The 17,301-nt window shown below is 29.1% G+C and overlaps 3 protein-coding genes across 7 annotated transcripts; 1 reads left to right on the top strand and 2 right to left on the bottom strand.

Annotated features, from left to right (window-relative positions):
• Positions 1–3,581: 3,581 nt before the first annotated feature.
• Positions 3,582–9,816, bottom strand: FBXO11 (F-box protein 11). Of its 3 annotated transcripts, none has more exons than XM_035086701.1 (8): positions 9,677–9,816; positions 8,360–8,662; positions 7,421–8,242; positions 6,409–7,261; positions 6,089–6,309; positions 5,763–5,981; positions 5,449–5,656; positions 3,582–5,332 (listed from the first exon to the last, which is right to left on the bottom strand). In XM_035086701.1, the coding sequence occupies exons 1-8, from the start codon at positions 9,771–9,773 to the stop codon at positions 5,203–5,205; spliced, it is 2,853 nt and encodes a 950-aa protein (XP_034942592.1). In that variant the 5' UTR covers positions 9,774–9,816; the 3' UTR covers positions 3,582–5,202. The 3 variants fall into 3 exon arrangements, with proteins under 3 accessions (XP_034942592.1, XP_034942594.1, XP_034942595.1); XM_035086703.1 differs by having other exon boundaries at positions 8,360–8,659; XM_035086704.1 differs by having other exon boundaries at positions 8,360–8,635; positions 9,677–9,814.
• Positions 9,817–10,188: 372 nt separating this feature from the next.
• On the top strand, positions 10,189–12,844 carry Sras (Ras converting CAAX endopeptidase Sras). Its single transcript, XM_035086711.1, has 6 exons — positions 10,189–10,336; positions 10,873–10,978; positions 11,060–11,198; positions 11,298–11,534; positions 11,602–11,664; positions 11,748–12,844. Exons 1-6 carry the CDS (start codon positions 10,221–10,223, stop codon positions 11,960–11,962), a joined length of 876 nt encoding a protein of 291 aa, XP_034942602.1. The 5' UTR covers positions 10,189–10,220; the 3' UTR covers positions 11,963–12,844.
• Positions 12,845–13,060: 216 nt separating this feature from the next.
• LOC118068921 (BTB/POZ domain-containing protein KCTD3) lies at positions 13,061–17,175 on the bottom strand. 3 transcript variants are annotated; one of them, XM_035086663.1, is made up of 10 exons: positions 16,900–17,175; positions 16,486–16,799; positions 16,262–16,408; positions 15,992–16,186; positions 15,436–15,909; positions 15,245–15,361; positions 14,224–14,363; positions 13,962–14,148; positions 13,612–13,890; positions 13,061–13,534 (listed from the first exon to the last, which is right to left on the bottom strand). In XM_035086663.1, exons 1-10 carry the CDS (start codon positions 16,959–16,961, stop codon positions 13,335–13,337), a joined length of 2,115 nt encoding a protein of 704 aa, XP_034942554.1. In that variant the 5' UTR covers positions 16,962–17,175; the 3' UTR covers positions 13,061–13,334. The 3 variants fall into 3 exon arrangements, with proteins under 3 accessions (XP_034942554.1, XP_034942555.1, XP_034942556.1); XM_035086664.1 differs by having other exon boundaries at positions 15,992–16,183; XM_035086665.1 differs by having other exon boundaries at positions 15,992–16,156.
• Between the last annotated feature and the right edge of the window lie 126 nt (positions 17,176–17,301).

Below are 17,301 nucleotides of genomic sequence, written 5' to 3'. Positions count from 1 at the left end.
TCATCTGTTAGGATTTGTAATAGGCAGAAGGCAGTGTTTGGTATTTAAGCTGTCATCTCGGAAGACTTTGAGTAAGATTTCATACAATCTCCATCAACATTGCGATCCAAACTGTGGAAGAGTAGTTAATTATTTTATTACTTAATCGATATTTAATGTTGCCTGAATCGCCTTTAATAAGACACTGTATACAAATAATATTACAGTTCTTTTTTATTACATTTTTTTATAATACATAGCCAGAAAAGATTACTTTTAAATTAATAAAAGAATGCTTTAAAGTAAACGATTTAATATATTTAATTTCAATAAACGGAAAAGCATTATTGAAAACATTCGTTTATTTTTTTAGAGATCATTTTTCCTCTTTCTATTTAGTAAATAAAAATATAAATTTAATAGAAATTTGATTTTAAAAAATCAACAACAATTTCACAGTAAATATTCAATGCACTACGAAGCTGTAACTTACATAATTATATTTTTAATATCAGTATAAATTTACTTTGTAGGCCTGCGTTATTTGCACGAAAATAGTATATCAGATTACATAAATTTTTTTTTTGTTTTGCAGCTCATATTTGTTCCAAATACTTTCTACACTTTATTGCTAAAAAAATTTATGACAATAAGCGATTACGTTATTGCTGGATTTAATTTTAACAAATCGCTTTGTATAGAGAAATTTTATCGTATAATTTTTTTTTTTACAAAATCACCAGTTCATCATTACAAAATATTTCTTTCAGAATAAATTTATAAACGAAAAAATATAAAATCTAAAAAAATAAAGATTAAAAAAAAAATATTTATTAATAATGATATATTTTTCATAATAATATTGATAATAATAAAGGTAATAATCATAAGAATAATAATAGTAATGATAATGGTAAACAATAAGTTATTTAAACATTAAACTTAATATAATAATTGTGTGGATATATTTATAGTGTGTGTTTTATGAGTAAATATATAATAATATTAATAATAATCATAAGTCATACAGTTATAGTGTAATGGAGAAATTGCGAAGACAGATTATTTATTTACAGAATAAAAATGAATATTTGTCAATCTTTTCCTCTTTCTTGTCTTGCCTTACACATTTTTCTTCTATTCAGTATGGTGGATACTTTTGTGTGTAAAAATGTGAATATGTATTTGTATGATGGATTTTTATTTTTGTTCTTATTACTAATTACTATCTTACTGCAGTTGTATAACTAAACAGAAACACGAGAACAAAGGAGTATGAACAATACACAAACTATGGCAACTATTTTCAGTATAAAAATGGCAAGTTTAGATCGACGTGTATATTATCATTAACGAGAACTCAACAAACATTTTTATAATATTTCTCTTCTCATAAACCATATTAATTACAATACATGCGTATTTATAATGAGTAAAAAGTGAAAAAAAAAATGAATACTATTAAGTGTTTGAATGAAAAAAAAAAGAAAAACAAGGGAAATGTACGACGCGTATAACAAAAGGCATTAGCCAATTGTTCGTTTACAATTTTCTTTTTTTCACGTTTTCTATTATATCATTTCTGTTGATGAATACTTTTAAATTGTAACAGTCTTACTAATTCCTTTACAAATAATACATTTTCTACTATTCATATTTTATCTAAATTAATTATTTTCTCAATTATTGAATACGCGGTTTTTTTTTTCATGTATAACAGAAGTTAACAATTCATTTACAATGTCAAACAAATTAATAATAACCCGGAAAAATTTAATATTTAATTGTTAAAGAATATCCAAACAAATCATGCTTTTACGTAAATAATTCAAAAAAATATAAATACTTAAAACAACAAATTAGAACAAAAGATAGATCGACAAAAATAATACAACAAACGCACATTTTAGATATAAATCTTATCTCTAAAACATCTCTAACAACTTAAAGCAGATGTTATGCGTGTACTACAGCCATACGTTAATTTTTTATTACAAAATAAATATAAAATTGATCGATACTTTTGATATCATCTAAAGTTTAATTACTCGAATAAAAAATGTATGATTGATTAAAAAGGAATGTATATCTATACAATTAAAATAACATTGAATTAAGTCGATACTATAGTTGTTGTATCGCAATTGTCTGCGAGTATTTTGTTTATTTTCATTTATAAAATGGCTGCAATACGAAACAATGTTTTTATAGTATTATTCAACACTCTTTGAAAACGACATAAAATGCAATAACGCTAAAACTGCGGCACAAAAAAATTCAATTGTATAGCAGAATTTAGTTGAATAAAAAATCGAAGAAAATACCGCAGATCACCCGGGGGATTTTTTGTTTGTTTAAATGTTAAGTAAACGTAAAACACTATGATAAATTGATGAACTACAACCGCGTCATACACACATTTGTATTTGCATAATAAATATTCGTACGATAAAACGAAATACGAATACATACGCATGAGTAATATGATACAGAATATGAAAAGTATTGAATCGCATGATAACATGAAATTAGTAACAGTTATTTCGTGTGATGACACACTTATCACACATTTTCTAAATTTGTATAGTTCCTTTTCTACTCGTGTCACGTAAAAATTCAATCGATTCATCGGATCGTTGAATAAACAAAAACTCAATAAAAAATAAAAATAAAAAATAAACACAAGTAAAACAAGGAACTGCACTAAATTGTAATTTTATTCGTTATTCGAATCGGCGGGTATATGTATGTGCATCGGATACATTCTCATTTTTTTTCGCTTATTATCTTTCAATATGAAAATAATGCGAGAACCGACGTAGAACAGATGATACAGGTTTTAGCTCTTAAAATAATGTTTTACAATTATATTTTGTCATTTATTGATAATAAAAAAAAAGTGACTTGTACGAAGAATAAAAATTTTTTTGTAAAAAGAAATTGTGTTATTAAAAATTTTCAATAAAAAAATTAATACAATTTCTTCACATAAAAATTCTTATTCTTTTTCAAAATGTATTGTAAGACTAATGTTTTCAATAATTTCGTTAATAAAAAATGGACATATTAGCAATTTATAAATTTAATATATAATGGAGTAGTCGAAAATATTTAATTAATAGATGCGTGTCATGACAATTTCCTAATTACCAATCCCTAAATCAATCAAAGATATTGAAAACTTTGATAATCTAAAATTTTATTACACGAATTGAATATTACTATTAAATAATATATATTTATTTATATAATATCTATAATTTTAAAAAATGAATTATTGTAAAAACGAGAGATTATTTTAAAAACTATTTCACGCGAACGAGGTTTAAAGTTATAGATTATAATTGACAGGGGAAAAAGGTTTTTCGGAGATATTACTCGCATTTACTATCCCCTCCTTTGTATTCACTCATTTTTTTTCCGGTGCGCAAAAATAACCGCCCTTTACAAAATGCAATTAACAAAAAAAAAAAAAAAATGTATAAAAAGTCACGTAAAATCTCGTACTCTCGCTCGCGTTTTCACTTTACTGGTTTACATACTATCATACATTATGTAAATGTAGTATGTGTTTTTAATTTTTGTTTTAACTCACGTTTAAATATTCATTCATTTTTGTTTTATTATGCACTTCGCCCTTAGGCAACTTAAGACCATTACAATTGATATTAAAAGTAAAAATAATTTTTTTTTTCTCTTATCAAATTTCATTTTTTCTTTTTCAATTTTTTTTTTCTCATATTAATTTTCTTTTTTTTTTTTTTGCAAATTGTTCGATAGATTCCAATTAATTAATGCACGTGTAGAAATTTTCCACAAAAGTTCCACACTCAATTGTTACATTTTTTTTTATATCATTCAGTTCACATTTCATTCAACGCTCGGTTCTCAAACGCCTTAATTATAATATTTTTCTTTTTCAATTTTATCAAACACAATTATTTAATAAAGAAAAATATTTTTATTTACTATCATTGACTGTATTATTATTATTACTAATTTAAAGAAGAAAATATGTAATAAAAAATAAGTTGTATTACTTGTTTTTAATTGTTAATTAAATTTGAATTATTATTAAAAATTATCTTTAATTTATTGAAATAAAATCATCATTTTACTCAATAAATCCATTCACTCTTACAATCATAAACGAGTATATGTGCGTATGACTCTACTCTTTCAATCTCACGTATCATTAATTAACAGAGAAACTTTCGTGGAAATTTTTTTTATCACTTTTTGATTTCATTCAATTTCCCTTATTCATAATCTTATACACAATATACAACGACGGCAGTGTATTTATACAGAATTGAATTTATTCAATTATTATTCACTTTACGTAATGATTTAATGAGTGCAAAATTAATAGAAAATCCGGTTTACTTTTGTGGAAAAAAACAAAGAAACATCAACATTCACGAAATTTTAGTATTTTAACTGAATTATTAATCAAATATTCAATTTTTATGACAAAACAAAACAAAAATTTCTACAATTGTATGAGCGCGCGAGTACGATTTGGGATCGACAGAATAAAATGAACAGAATGATATCTATATATATGTTGGAATAATCCAAAAATTGTTTATCTTCCTTGACGTTTTCTCTCTCGAAACAATAAACAAATTGCATACACGTATTCACATAATTGGATTACTGCTACAAAATTTAATGAGAGAGATTCGATTTAATGTACAATTGTATTTGAAAAAAGAAAAGAAATTTTTTTTTTTTTTTTTCTACCTAATTTGTGATTTTTCTTTTCTTATTATTTCATATACTTAACGATATATATGAGAGACAAGTAAAATAATTATCAACTACTAATTTGACGTAATAATAATAATAATAATGTTAATGATATACTTAATAACAATGATAACGATAATAAAACTAATGTGTTGTGATAGTAAAAATAATTTTAAGCAATGAATATTTCATTATTACCATAACTATGATTAAATAAAACAATAATAATGTTAATAAAAAGTTGAAAATTTTTTTTACCGTATTTAGTTGCTGGCAATTGCGCTGGAGACACACAATTTCATGATGATGCGATTGCTCACTTAATCCTTTACTTTTAATTTCTTTTAGCAATATTATTATTAATATTATTATTATTATTATTATTATTATTATTATTATTATTATTAATATTATGATAATTAATATTATTTTAGTATTATTATTGTTAATATTATTATTTAAAGTTAGTTTCTAGTTGACCATAAGTGTATGAGACTCCATAGGTGCAGCACTATCATACAATGTATCGGTGTCTTGCGTTGGTTCACCCTGAAGTTGACACTGATTACTCAATGTACCAGCACCACAGTCACAGAAGAATCTATATAATTAATTAATTAATTAATTAATTATGAAATTGATTGATTTATAAAAACCAATATACCAAATAAATAAATAATAAAGAAATAAAAGATGATATAAAGTAAATTATTTTACCTATCATGTCTTATAAATTCCACATCATGGCCGGCGTGACAAGTTTTTATGCAGTTAACACAAATTGCATTTCTATCAGTTGTGTTACACGTTTGACAACGATAAAAATCGTGCATGGGAAACGATGTATACGAAGATATTTTATATAAACATTGACCATTTTCAACTGCTTTTTCTACTGCATCTTGATTGCTGAATATTTTATTGCCTAAACAAACGGTTTGATTAAGTATACAAATGAAAGTTACATAATGTTGATGAAGTAATAATGAAAACAACATATTTTTCGTTTACTTTTATGAACAATGAATTACCTCGGGATGTTGGTTGAACTCCACTTGCTAAGCACAATCCACCAAATCGATTATTAAAAATTTGATTAAATTCCAATGTTGCCGTAGCATTATTAGTTATTTCTACGCCAGCAGCTAATCCATCAAAAATTCGATTTTTCCTTAACACTGGATACGATTGTGTTGATATTAAAACTCCAGCTTGAGCATTACGGAAGATATCATTTTCTTCTAGTACTCCTATAAATATATTAATATCAATGAGTATTTCATTAAATAAAATATTTATTTTATTATTATTATAATAATTAATAATTAATAAATTAATAAATGAACAATATAATTACCTTTTCCACCGTTAAATATACATATTCCACCGTCTCGTCCATCAAATATTTTATTCCTTTTAAGTGTTGGATTACTATCTGTTTTTATCCAAACGCCCGCCATGGCGTTGTCAAATATTTCGTTCTGCTCGAGTAATCCCAGACCGCTGTTGTACACGAGGACACCGCCATTTTGGCCACCCCATATCTTGTTTCCTCGAATAACGGGATTACTACCAGTCCTATTAATTGAAAATAATATATTTATAATATACAATAAATTAAATTTTGAAAAAAAAACCTTACAGATAGAAAAACGACATTTGAAATGCAATGATTACCTTATTTGTACTCCTGAGTACAGGTGATTAAATATATCATTATCTTCTAGTTTTCCATGGCCGTTATCATAAAAATAAACGCCAACTTGTTTACCACTATGAATTCTATTTCTTCTTAAGATCGGCGTTGATCCCGTAGTAATCCAAACACCAGCTAGGGTGTTGGCGTATACTTCATTCTCTTCAATAAGGCCTTGGCCTTTCTCATGTACATAAATACCTCCATGCTGCCCGTGGTGTATTTTATTATGTCTCACAATAGGATCTGAATTTGTTCTTATTTGAATTCCAGCAAGTGCATTTCCATAAATATTATTGTGCTCAATCAAGCCTCTACCTTCGCCAAATATATAGACTCCACCCTGATGGCCATTGTAAATTTCATTACGACGAATTGTTGGATTGGAATTGGAAGTTATCCAAACTCCCGCGAAATTATTTGAATGAATTTTGTTATCAATAAATTGACCAAGGCCATTTTCATGAACGTAAATACCTCCCGTTTGGCCATGATGAATTTCACACTGAACAACTGTGGGATTTGCCCCCGCCTTTACTTCGAATCCAGCAATACGGTTATTGTGAATGTCATTGCCCTCAAAATATCCCAAACCATTGTCAAATGTAAATATACCAACATCACGCCCATGGTGTATGTGATTCCGTCGCATTATTGGGTTTGCATAATTTTTTACCCAGATGCCGGCTAACGCATTCCGTGAAATTTCATTATCTTCATAGGTACCTTGTGCATAATCTGTCACATACAGTCCAACATTCTCACAGTCTGAGATGTCACAATTTTTTATTATTGGATTTGCACTACCTCCAGAAACACATACAGCTGCACCAACTATTGAAAATAATAATTTTTATTAATAAAAAAAAAAAGTATAATAAACAAAGCTTTCTCAGAGAAAAAAAGTTTCAATTACTTGAGATATATTTGACTATTTATTGATTTAAATTTTTTTCTCTAAATTTATAAATGTTTATTATTTAAAATACTCACCAACACTTGAGCTTCGAATAATACAGTGATCTATTGTAGGACTACAATTTTCCCCTATTTCAAGACAGTAATGTTTATGATGAGGCACTGTACTTGTGACCTCAGGTGTGAATTTTAAAGTAAGGTGTCCAGCATATGCCCGCCTCGCACCTTCCACAAACATCATCGTGGATTCGCTTTCACGTTCCAGAATAACAGATTCCGCAACATTACCCGGTGCAGCGCCAATGAGCGCGACGTCACTGTCGATAACGAGGAATTCACCACGATATGTGCCAGCATGTAGGAAAATAATATGCTGAGAAGAATCATCGTTATTTTGTGAATTATTACCACAGCAATTATTTTGATTATTTGATGATGACGATGCTGTACTACTTTGACTGGAAGAGCTAGTGTTATTAGCATTGTTATTGCTATTACTACTTCTAAATTCGTCAACATAATCCAAAGCTCCTTGTATTGTATTATAATAAGACAAATTACGACCTTTAAATTTAAGATCTTGATATCCAGGCCGGACGTGAACACCACGGTAAAGTTGCCTAAAGCTTTCTTTCCATGGATTCGGGTAATCCGATTCATCCGGCGATACAAATTCAAACTTACATGGTGCTGGATTGAACAGTGGTAAATCATATTGATAAACTTGTTGATATAAAGATTTCCAAAGCTCAGTGTCGTTGGCGATTGCTTGAAAACGTTTGCATACTTGTGACATTCGACACAAATCTATTTCCAGGAAGTAATTAAATATCGTTAACAGAACTTCATCTGGCAGCTCATACAGAAGATAATGTGCCGCTGTGTTGGTGTTTGTACCTGCGTATGAGCCATACATATTGATTTTATTTCGTCATTGTTGATTATTTAAACAGGTAATTATATTTTATCTGGATTTAAAGGATGTAGAGTAATTGATAAGAAGAATAAACTTACCATCGGTAGACAGAGAACATGTTCGTCTAGGTCGTTTTCTTGCTGGAAGAGAAAAAGAACCAAGAGCGGCTGCAATACTACTTCCGCCTTGTGGAGGTAATGCTGAACTAGAACCGGGTGCAGGATCAGGATGAGGTGGACTTTTACGTCTTAAATCATAAGGTGATGAGTGTGAATGACTTGGTGAAGGTGATGGGGCAGCTACTCCTGAAACACTTGGTGATGATCCTCGTGCTCCACCTGCACCTCCACCACTTGGGGGCATTTGATTTGATGCTGGACAAAGAAGGTCACATGGTTCTGCTGAAATATATATTTAACTATTAGTTTTGATATTTCGTTGAAAACTGGTAAGTTTAAAACGATAATAGCTGTCACGTTTTCATTATTTCTATTGATTTTATTCTATTTTATGCCCAGAATTTTTTACTTTATTTTCAATTTAAAAATAAATTAAACATTATTATCTATGATAAAATATGCAGTAATTATGACAGTAAATAACACAATATGCAATAATAACGACACTGATTTATTATTAATTCGTATATAAATAAAGAAACAACTGCTCTCATGTAATCTCACGTTATTATCAACGTATACTTGATCCAATTATCATCAATTAACCAATCATAATGGCGCTCACGTAAAATTAACATTATTAATAAATATTCCAAAGTATAGACAAATATATTTGTAAAGTGATTCTACACAACAACTCTACAGCATCATGAATTTATTTTGGTATTAATAATAAATTTATAACACTACAGTCACTTTAAAAATTTATCAAGCTGTGTCTAATGACAAATATACGAGAAATCAATGTGAAAAAATTGTCGCAACGATAATTAGGTGGACCATTAGAGATCGATTGGAGAAAAAAAAAGAAGGATGAGAATAAAAAGAGATTTTTTTTCTTATTAATAAAGCCTGAGGCATTGAGAGGAAACGGGCATGGCCATCAGGGCGTTTTTAGGCCACATACTTTGGAGCATACGCGAATGATCAGGAGGTAAAAGAAAAGCAGCAGACGTGGGACGGATGAGAACGTTGTGAGCTGGCTCGGCTGCCTGGTGTACACGTCCTAACAAGGGTCGTGGGTCAATGGACAAAGGACGGGTAAAAGGGGTGAAGGACGAGGGTGTGTGGGAGAGAGATTGGAGAATGATGAAACGTCAAATTGAAGGTAAAAAGTTGAAATGAATTAATTCACGTTTTAGATGGAAAAAGGTTACGACAGGTGTGCAATCAAATAGGCTGTGAAAACGGATCAGAGTGATCGAGTCGACATGAATTTAATTCTCTCTCTCTTACCCGAGGATGTTCTTGATGGTAGAGGAATCCTGTTGGCTATCCTCCGCCTCGAACGCCTTACATAATTACGCGACGCGCTGAACGGTGCACTCGGCATCTTCTTCGTCGCTTAAATACTTGATTTAAAGTCCCAATATCACTTGGTTTTTAACAAAAACTAAAACACTAAACAATGGCGACACTTCCACCGAACACAGCGGCCATCTTCTCATTGACGGTGGGGAGCAGCTCTGCCGGACTGACCAACTTGTGCGCAAGCGTCACTCGATTTCTATCTTTTTCTACTTCTCTGCTTTATGAATTTTCACTCTTCTCTTTTAATTTTATCTCTCTCTTTTGTTCTTTCTCATACACAGATCTTTTTTTACAAACCGTTCACTCTTTCTTTCTCGTTCAAACACTGCCACAATTCAACTTGACGTTTCCGACCACACGCATACACACGCGACACAAAACACCCCCTCTAAATAAATGTGTATTTCGATGCTTTACAGCTTTGCCAACTTAAGAAACACACAATAAATCTGAAAATCAGTATGGAGTTATGGAGACCATTGAACAGAATAACCAATCTCTTTGTATTTACTCTATTTCATCGTGTCTACTTCTCACAATTATTTATGTTTCAAGTTTTTATATATGGAATTCACCACTTAGCAGGTAAAAAATTCTTTCCGTTTACATGCCTTACAATTCCCCGAAAAATGCCTTTGACTTTTCACCAAGTCACTTTTGTCATAAAAACATTCTTTCCAGTAAATCTTTTATTACTTTTAGGTTATTGGCTATCATTTGTTTTACTAAAGGTCAATTATCATGAGCTTTTATTTAATTAATGAGTGTAAATATTCAGTTCAGCTAATGTAGTACCCAATCTGTAGATAATATGAATGAATATATGTGCTTTACTATACATCACTTCTATACCACTACTACACTAACAAAATTCTTTTGCATGTAATGAGAAAATCCCCTTTTCGTTTGATGGTGTTATTCAATTCGGTTGACTAGTTAAAAAAAGCCAAAATCAGCTAAGCTACAAAGGCACCTGGCTTTAATGTTCCTTTCATAAAAAGTCGTTCACACACACGAGGTCTTTTTAATTTACATCTCATGGTACTATAGCGACTCTATCGTTGATTTATTGAATTAAATTTTGGTGGTAAAATAAAACATTTTATTTTTCATGTTTACAGGGATCACTCTAATGTGATTAAAAAGAGATTTTTCAGTGGATTTATTATGACTTTGATATCACCAGGATTTTTATATTTTGGAATGAGCAATAAAGTATTAGAAAAGGTAATAGGTTTCATTAACTAATTTTATAGTTACAAAATTTTTTAGATACTAATAAAACTTGTTATTACTTCTTTTTTCCAGACTACTATATGGGAATTATTAGGTTTACGATGGTCAGGATTACTCCAAGCAACGTTTATACCTCTGTTCCTGACAATGATTTTATTTCTAGGCCCACTGAGTATGCAAGGGTTCAATGGGGAATGGAAGTTGTATGCTGGTCAGTATGCATGTACGTACGTACATCAAAGCATTATCATTATTTAATTTCTATATATGCGTCAATAACTATTCATTACCTTCGTTTATTTCATTGCAGAACTTCCATATTGGATTGAAAACACCAAAAGCTTAATTTGGTGGAGAAATCAAATAGTTGCACCATTCAGTGAAGAATGGACTTTTAGAGCATGCATGATGCCATTATTTTTACAATGTTTTCATCCTTACATTGCTATTTTTATTTGCCCTCTATTTTTTGGAGTTGCACACTTTCATCATGTTTTTGAATTGACGAAAATGGGTGTTGAATTAAAACATGCTATCATTGTATCAGGTAAATTTGTATGTTAAATAACTTTTCCTATTATTCGGACAATTTTTCATAAGTATGTTTTTAATAGTTTTCCAATTTATGTATACAACGTTGTTTGGAGCTTACGCAGCCTTTTTATTTGTTAAAACAGGTACAAAACAATCTATTTGTTTTTTATAAAGTTTTTATTTACTTTTAAAGATATTACTTTAACAATGGTTTCAATTTCAATAGGACATTTCATTGCTCCATTTGCTGCTCATTCATTTTGTAATCATATGGGATTTCCGGATCTTTCGGAAGTCAGAGCCTATAAAGATCCCTTAAAAAAAGCAGGGATTCTTTGTCTCTTTGTTATTGGTTTTGTTGCATGGTATTATTTATTAATACCTTTAACTAATCCTACATGGTTTAGCAACAACCTTTTTTGGAGCAAACGTGTTTTATAGTGATTATAACTGTTGATATATTCATCAAACTAATAATTTGACTGTTATTTTTTATAGATTGAAAGTTACTTCTTAACATTATTCTAAAACATTTAACTAATTGATAACTCTTGCAATTAACCAAATAAGAGTATTTAGCAGAGTTCATCGCATTGCCTAAATTTGTTTATAATCTGAATTACTTTTTTTCATATAAAAGGTTTTACGACTATTTATATTATTAATATTCGTCAGATAACAAATTTTTCAGTACCATATGAGGCACTCTATTTTGAAATCAGTTAAAAATTATAGCCATGATTTACATAAATGATTATATTCTAAGTTTCGAAACGACTGTATACCAAAATTAAACATGATACATATGAACACTTTGGTGTCTAGATTTAGGACAATTTTTTTAATTAGTGACTTTTTAAAAAAAAAGAAAGTGCTATATTATGACTGAATTAAGAGATTCACAAACTTATATTGATAATTAATTATGAATCATATAAAATGGATCAGTGATCAGGTTTAATAGTCAATTTTAAAATATAACGCCTCATGAAATAAATGTACCAGTAACGAAGTAATTAAGAACACCATACATTCATATAGTGCTGAAAGTTTGTTCGTCTTAAAAAAGTTCTTAAAAGTGTAGTGTGTTCATTTACAAATAATGATCATGTTGTATAAAAAGTATAGTGTTTATATTTATAGAATTTTATTGACTATTGAAACAATAAATAAATTTTAGATTAGTAATTTTTATAATACTACTTTAAAAGTAGAACAGATTTTACTACTGGTACATTTGCTTTACATAGTGTTCATGTAAATATAACATAATAATCAAATTTAAATTGACTTATTATTCATCAATTTCATAAAATTTTTTAGTATTCATCCATTCATTATAAATAAAATTATGTTAACGTTGAATATTTGTTTGTAAAAAAAAAAAATTTCACCAATATGAGTGATTGTGTTGAATATTTTATATGACATTAAATATTGTGAATAACAAGAATGATTTTTACAATAAAAAATAAGTCTTTAATTCTTGGAACAAATTGATCAAAGTATACGTTATTTATTATTTCTACCCTTATTACTATTATAATTTGTCTATAAAAAAACAGTACATGTCACTTTCAGAATTCTTCATTTACTAACAAGATCACAGAAAAAGTAATTACAAATAGATGTGTAATGATTTAAAATTATTTTCTTGTATATTATTTTATCAATAATAATTCGAACATTTTTCATGATTATTTAATTAGAAAAACCTAACTATTAGTAGAATTTACAAAACAGAAACGTTGTACTAAAACAATTATTTTACAATTTAAATTTTATCTAAATAAGTTTCTATAAAAGAAAACAATTAGCTAGGTCCAGGATTTGAATCAGAATTTTGGGACTGATTTAAAAATTGAACATTACTTGCCTTAAGTCTTGTACTAGAAGAAACTAAAGAAGGACATGGACTTATACATGGAGTCGAACAATGACTATTACTTAAATCACATTGATCTAATAATTTCCATAACTCTTCTGGTGTAGGACCACTGGGGAAATTTTTAGCTAAAAAATTTATTTAATTAATCGTTTATTCATTAGAAAGTGAAAGTAATAAAGTACAACTAATTTGAAATAGTTACCTTGATGGGTTTCAAATGCTGGATCTAATGCAGTCGTTAAATCCCACATCTGTATTGCACCGTTAGAATGACCAGTGAAAATAAATCTTCGTGGCCTGGATCCCATACGACTTGATCCTTCACATTCATGAACACAAAATGAACTAATCGAACTACCATCTACTGATTGAATGACACAGACTCGTTTTCCATTTGATGCTAATCTTACAAAAAGTTGATCGGTTTCTGGTACAACTTTTTGAACAAATACCTGTTCATCATCTTGTTCGCCAAATGGACCTTTAATAATCGATATTCCATTAAAATTACTATTAAGCAATCAAATTAATTTAACTAAACAATAATATTACCAAAATCATTTCCAGCATCATTACTGATTGATGAATCTACTGAGTCTAAAGAAACAATTTTAAAACTCGCCACTGGTGTTGAACCTGGTTGCGTAGATATCATTCCTCGAAACCGAGTTAATGCCCAACTCCTTCCATGATTATATTCTGAGCAGACAGATACTAAATATTTTTCGGAAAGCCTTACCTGTAAAATTTAATAATGAAAAGATAAATTAACATTATAAATTGCATTATATATAGCTAAATTATTTATTCATACCTTGGTTACACTGCTTTGATGAACTGTAAAAGTTTGGAATAATTGTGGACCATGACCTACAGTTTCTGGATGTTGAACGATAATTCTAACAATCCCAGACTTTGTACCGTAAGCAATTTCAATCCAGTTTCCACATAGACCTGGAGTAAAAGAAATAATTTTTAAAAAAATTATATTAAATATAAAGAATAGTATTTGTTAATAAATTATTGATAATGTTTAATTGAACAAACACTGTTTTCCATGCATGATGCGTGACTGAGCATTTTCTTCGTTTCATTATTGTTGTATTACTTTCCCACCTCTTTGCAAATATTTAACTAATACTTAAAACATTGTTTGTAGAGTTTATAAATATTCATAAATTTATAAAAATGAAATTAAATATCGCATAAAGCATTGAAAATGAAATATTCGATTGAATTTAGCGATAAATAAAACAAGGAAATAGTGTAAAGGGATATAATAAATATGGTCATAGGAATAATAACATCAATGCAAAAATTTTAATTTATGAATGATTAATTAGTAGTACAACTGGATGCATAAGGGTAGCTGGGTTCAACTGGCAAGCAAGTTGATTAAAAAATAACTATATTCCTGTAATATAAACAGTATCTAGCAGACACATCGATAAACAGGTGAGCATTGAAAAGGAAAGGTATATTATAATATTAATTAACATAAAAAACAGTTATGTGATTGAATGTGTCTTGATGAGATGGAGCTTGAAAAGTTTGTGTGGCCAAAAATGTATATATCTTCAAATTTGTGATACACATGTCAAACTAATTGACCCATACTTGCCTTGTGCTAAATATCCAGTTGTACAGTACGAAATCATGTAGCAAAAAACATAACAATGAGTTCACGATGAAATTATTACAATTATTATTTAATAAATCAACTATTTTTTTTAATGAATCTTTGACTAACTGGGCAATTTTTTATCCTATCACATACTAATATACACACTTATTAAAATTATTTATTATTAAAAATAAATATTGTTTCAACTTACTCGTTTTTGGTGTAAGATAAACTGATATTGCTGTTATAGGATCAAGATTCGGATCTCTGTACAGTTCAGTTACTAATAAATCATTGTCTTTCATTCTCAAAGGAAATTTTTGCATATCTACAAAAAAAAAAAAATACAGCTAGTTAATTAGTTGGAATTTATAAATGAATTTTAAATAATAAAAAATTTACCAATATAATAAATAGATCCATTATTACAACCAAGAAGTAAAAATGAACCAGCTGTATCAAATGATGATATCGAAACAACATCTTGTATTTGCCAGTGTTGAGACATGGCATGCCAAACACCAATTTTACCAATCGGTGAAAGCGCAACCAATTGACTTCCAATAAAAAATAAATATTCAACTCGTACATTTAAATTAAATGTTCCTATATTCGTTTTGATTCCGTCTTCAGCAACACTCCATAACCTTATTTGGCTTCCATATGAGATAGCTACCATTTTTCCATCAGGACCGCTGCCCATTTTTGCATTTATCGCCACTCGTTCAATTATTGCTTCGATATGAGGACTTGTAAAAGCATGCTGCCAGCCAGAAGAATCTTTCAAACGATAGCAAGTTATAAAATGAGCGTAGGCTATTACTATCCAGTTATGGTGAGCTTTAATCATCTGTACTCTCAAGGGATCAACCCAACCTGAAATTCAATAAATCATTCTATGTATTTATCCATCGTAATAAGGACAAATGAATGCTTTAAATAATATTGTTATGGTTACCCTGGTGAGAACCAAAAACTAATCCAACATCATTTGTAAAATATTTATTCATATCAGCTGAACTGTTTCGTGCATGTCTCAAGTCATAAGACGGATTTCTCGAGTGTTGTAAATTTCTCTGTTGCAATCTGTAGTCCAATGATGAATTCCTAGCATGGTTTGACACTGAAGGTTTTTGGTTTGATAGCCCAGCTGCTAAATTGAAACAAATATTTATTCTATTGACAAATAGTGACTCTTTTATGAGATTACACTTGATAAAATAATTACCACTTGGATTTGATGACTGCGCAGAAGTACTAACAATTGGCGCAGACTGACTTGCTTCTGTTCGAGGAGTTGAAGGAGCAGCTCTGCCATGAACACCAATATCACTGCTACCTGCAGGAAGATTGATTGGTTCTTGTAATGGAACACCTGTAAAAAATGATCGATAATAAATATTTAAATTCTTATAGGCTTTGTTTAATAAATTAAAATGATTCATGGCTTACTAGGGGGCGGTAGATATCCATAAAAAAGTACATCGCCACACGAGGAATGTGTCAAATCTTCACAAAGCATCAGTCTTTTGATTAAAGGAGTAATACCATAATACTCAGCTTCATGTCTTAAAGTTCTAATATCAATATTTTTTAAATCAATGTCTCTAGTTCGTAAATAATTTAATATTATTGAAAATATTTTTGGATCTCTATCAATAAACAGAGCACCAGTTTCATCTCGACGACTAGCTATACGATTACTTAGAAGAGCCGTAAAAAATGAATCAGGAATCCATGTTAGTGTTTGTCGAGATGTAGAGAATCTGAAATAAATAATATATAAGGATAAGAACTGATAAGTTTTCATTAAATAAATAAAAAATATTTATTTACAAAATCTAATATTTGATTATTGTTAAATACCTGGTTCCTCCGACATTTAAATGAATAATATCACCCATGTTAAGTGAGTGAAAAATTGCCATTATATTGATAATTCATTTACACTTAATTATTTACTTCAATTTTTTTATCAGTTATATACAATAATATTATGCTGCATGACGAAATATCACTCACTAAACTATTGGATATTCTTGAATGTGCTCTGATAAAAAGAGCACATATTTTAATAAAGAAAACTCATCTGTGACAAAAATGAGAAACCCTTTAATAAGCGAGACACAGCTTTGTCCGCCATGATTGTACAACGACGAAACGGAGCAAGAAGAAGAGTTGAGGTTATGGACTCGACGGTAAAGTAGACAACAATCTTACTGAAAGAGTACATAAACAAAGCAATGAATTTTTTAAAAATTACTCCAA

The sequence above is a fragment of the Chelonus insularis genome, unplaced genomic scaffold (assembly GCF_013357705.1).
Source record: "Chelonus insularis isolate UGA/USDA-ARS -01 unplaced genomic scaffold, ASM1335770v1 contig_403_pilon, whole genome shotgun sequence".
Classification (NCBI taxonomy): domain Eukaryota; kingdom Metazoa; phylum Arthropoda; class Insecta; order Hymenoptera; family Braconidae; genus Chelonus; species Chelonus insularis.
This window is presented reverse-complemented; position numbering and strand designations above follow the sequence as displayed.

Excerpts from the sequence above, each read along its gene's own strand:
- Sras (XM_035086711.1), top strand. The coding sequence starts at position 10,221 with ATGGAGACCATTGAACAGAATAACCAATCTCTTTGTATTTACTCTATT. Across the intron at positions 10,337-10,872 it reads TGGAATTCACCACTTAGCAG|GGATCACTCTAATGTGATTA; the intron begins GTAAAAAATTCT and ends TCATGTTTACAG. Across the intron at positions 10,979-11,059 it reads GCAATAAAGTATTAGAAAAG|ACTACTATATGGGAATTATT; the intron begins GTAATAGGTTTC and ends TCTTTTTTCCAG.
- FBXO11 (XM_035086701.1), bottom strand. The coding sequence starts at position 9,773 with ATGCCGAGTGCACCGTTCAGCGCGTCGCGTAATTATGTAAGGCGTTCG. Across the intron at positions 5,982-6,088 it reads TATATTTAACGGTGGAAAAG|GAGTACTAGAAGAAAATGAT; the intron begins GTAATTATATTG and ends ATATATTTATAG. Across the intron at positions 5,657-5,762 it reads AGTTCAACCAACATCCCGAG|GCAATAAAATATTCAGCAAT; the intron begins GTAATTCATTGT and ends CCGTTTGTTTAG.
- LOC118068921 (XM_035086663.1), bottom strand. The coding sequence starts at position 16,961 with ATGGCAATTTTTCACTCACTTAACATGGGTGATATTATTCATTTAAAT. Across the intron at positions 16,409-16,485 it reads TGGATATCTACCGCCCCCTA|GTGTTCCATTACAAGAACCA; the intron begins GTAAGCCATGAA and ends CATTTTTTACAG. Across the intron at positions 15,910-15,991 it reads AGTTTTTGGTTCTCACCAGG|GTTGGGTTGATCCCTTGAGA; the intron begins GTAACCATAACA and ends ATTGAATTTCAG.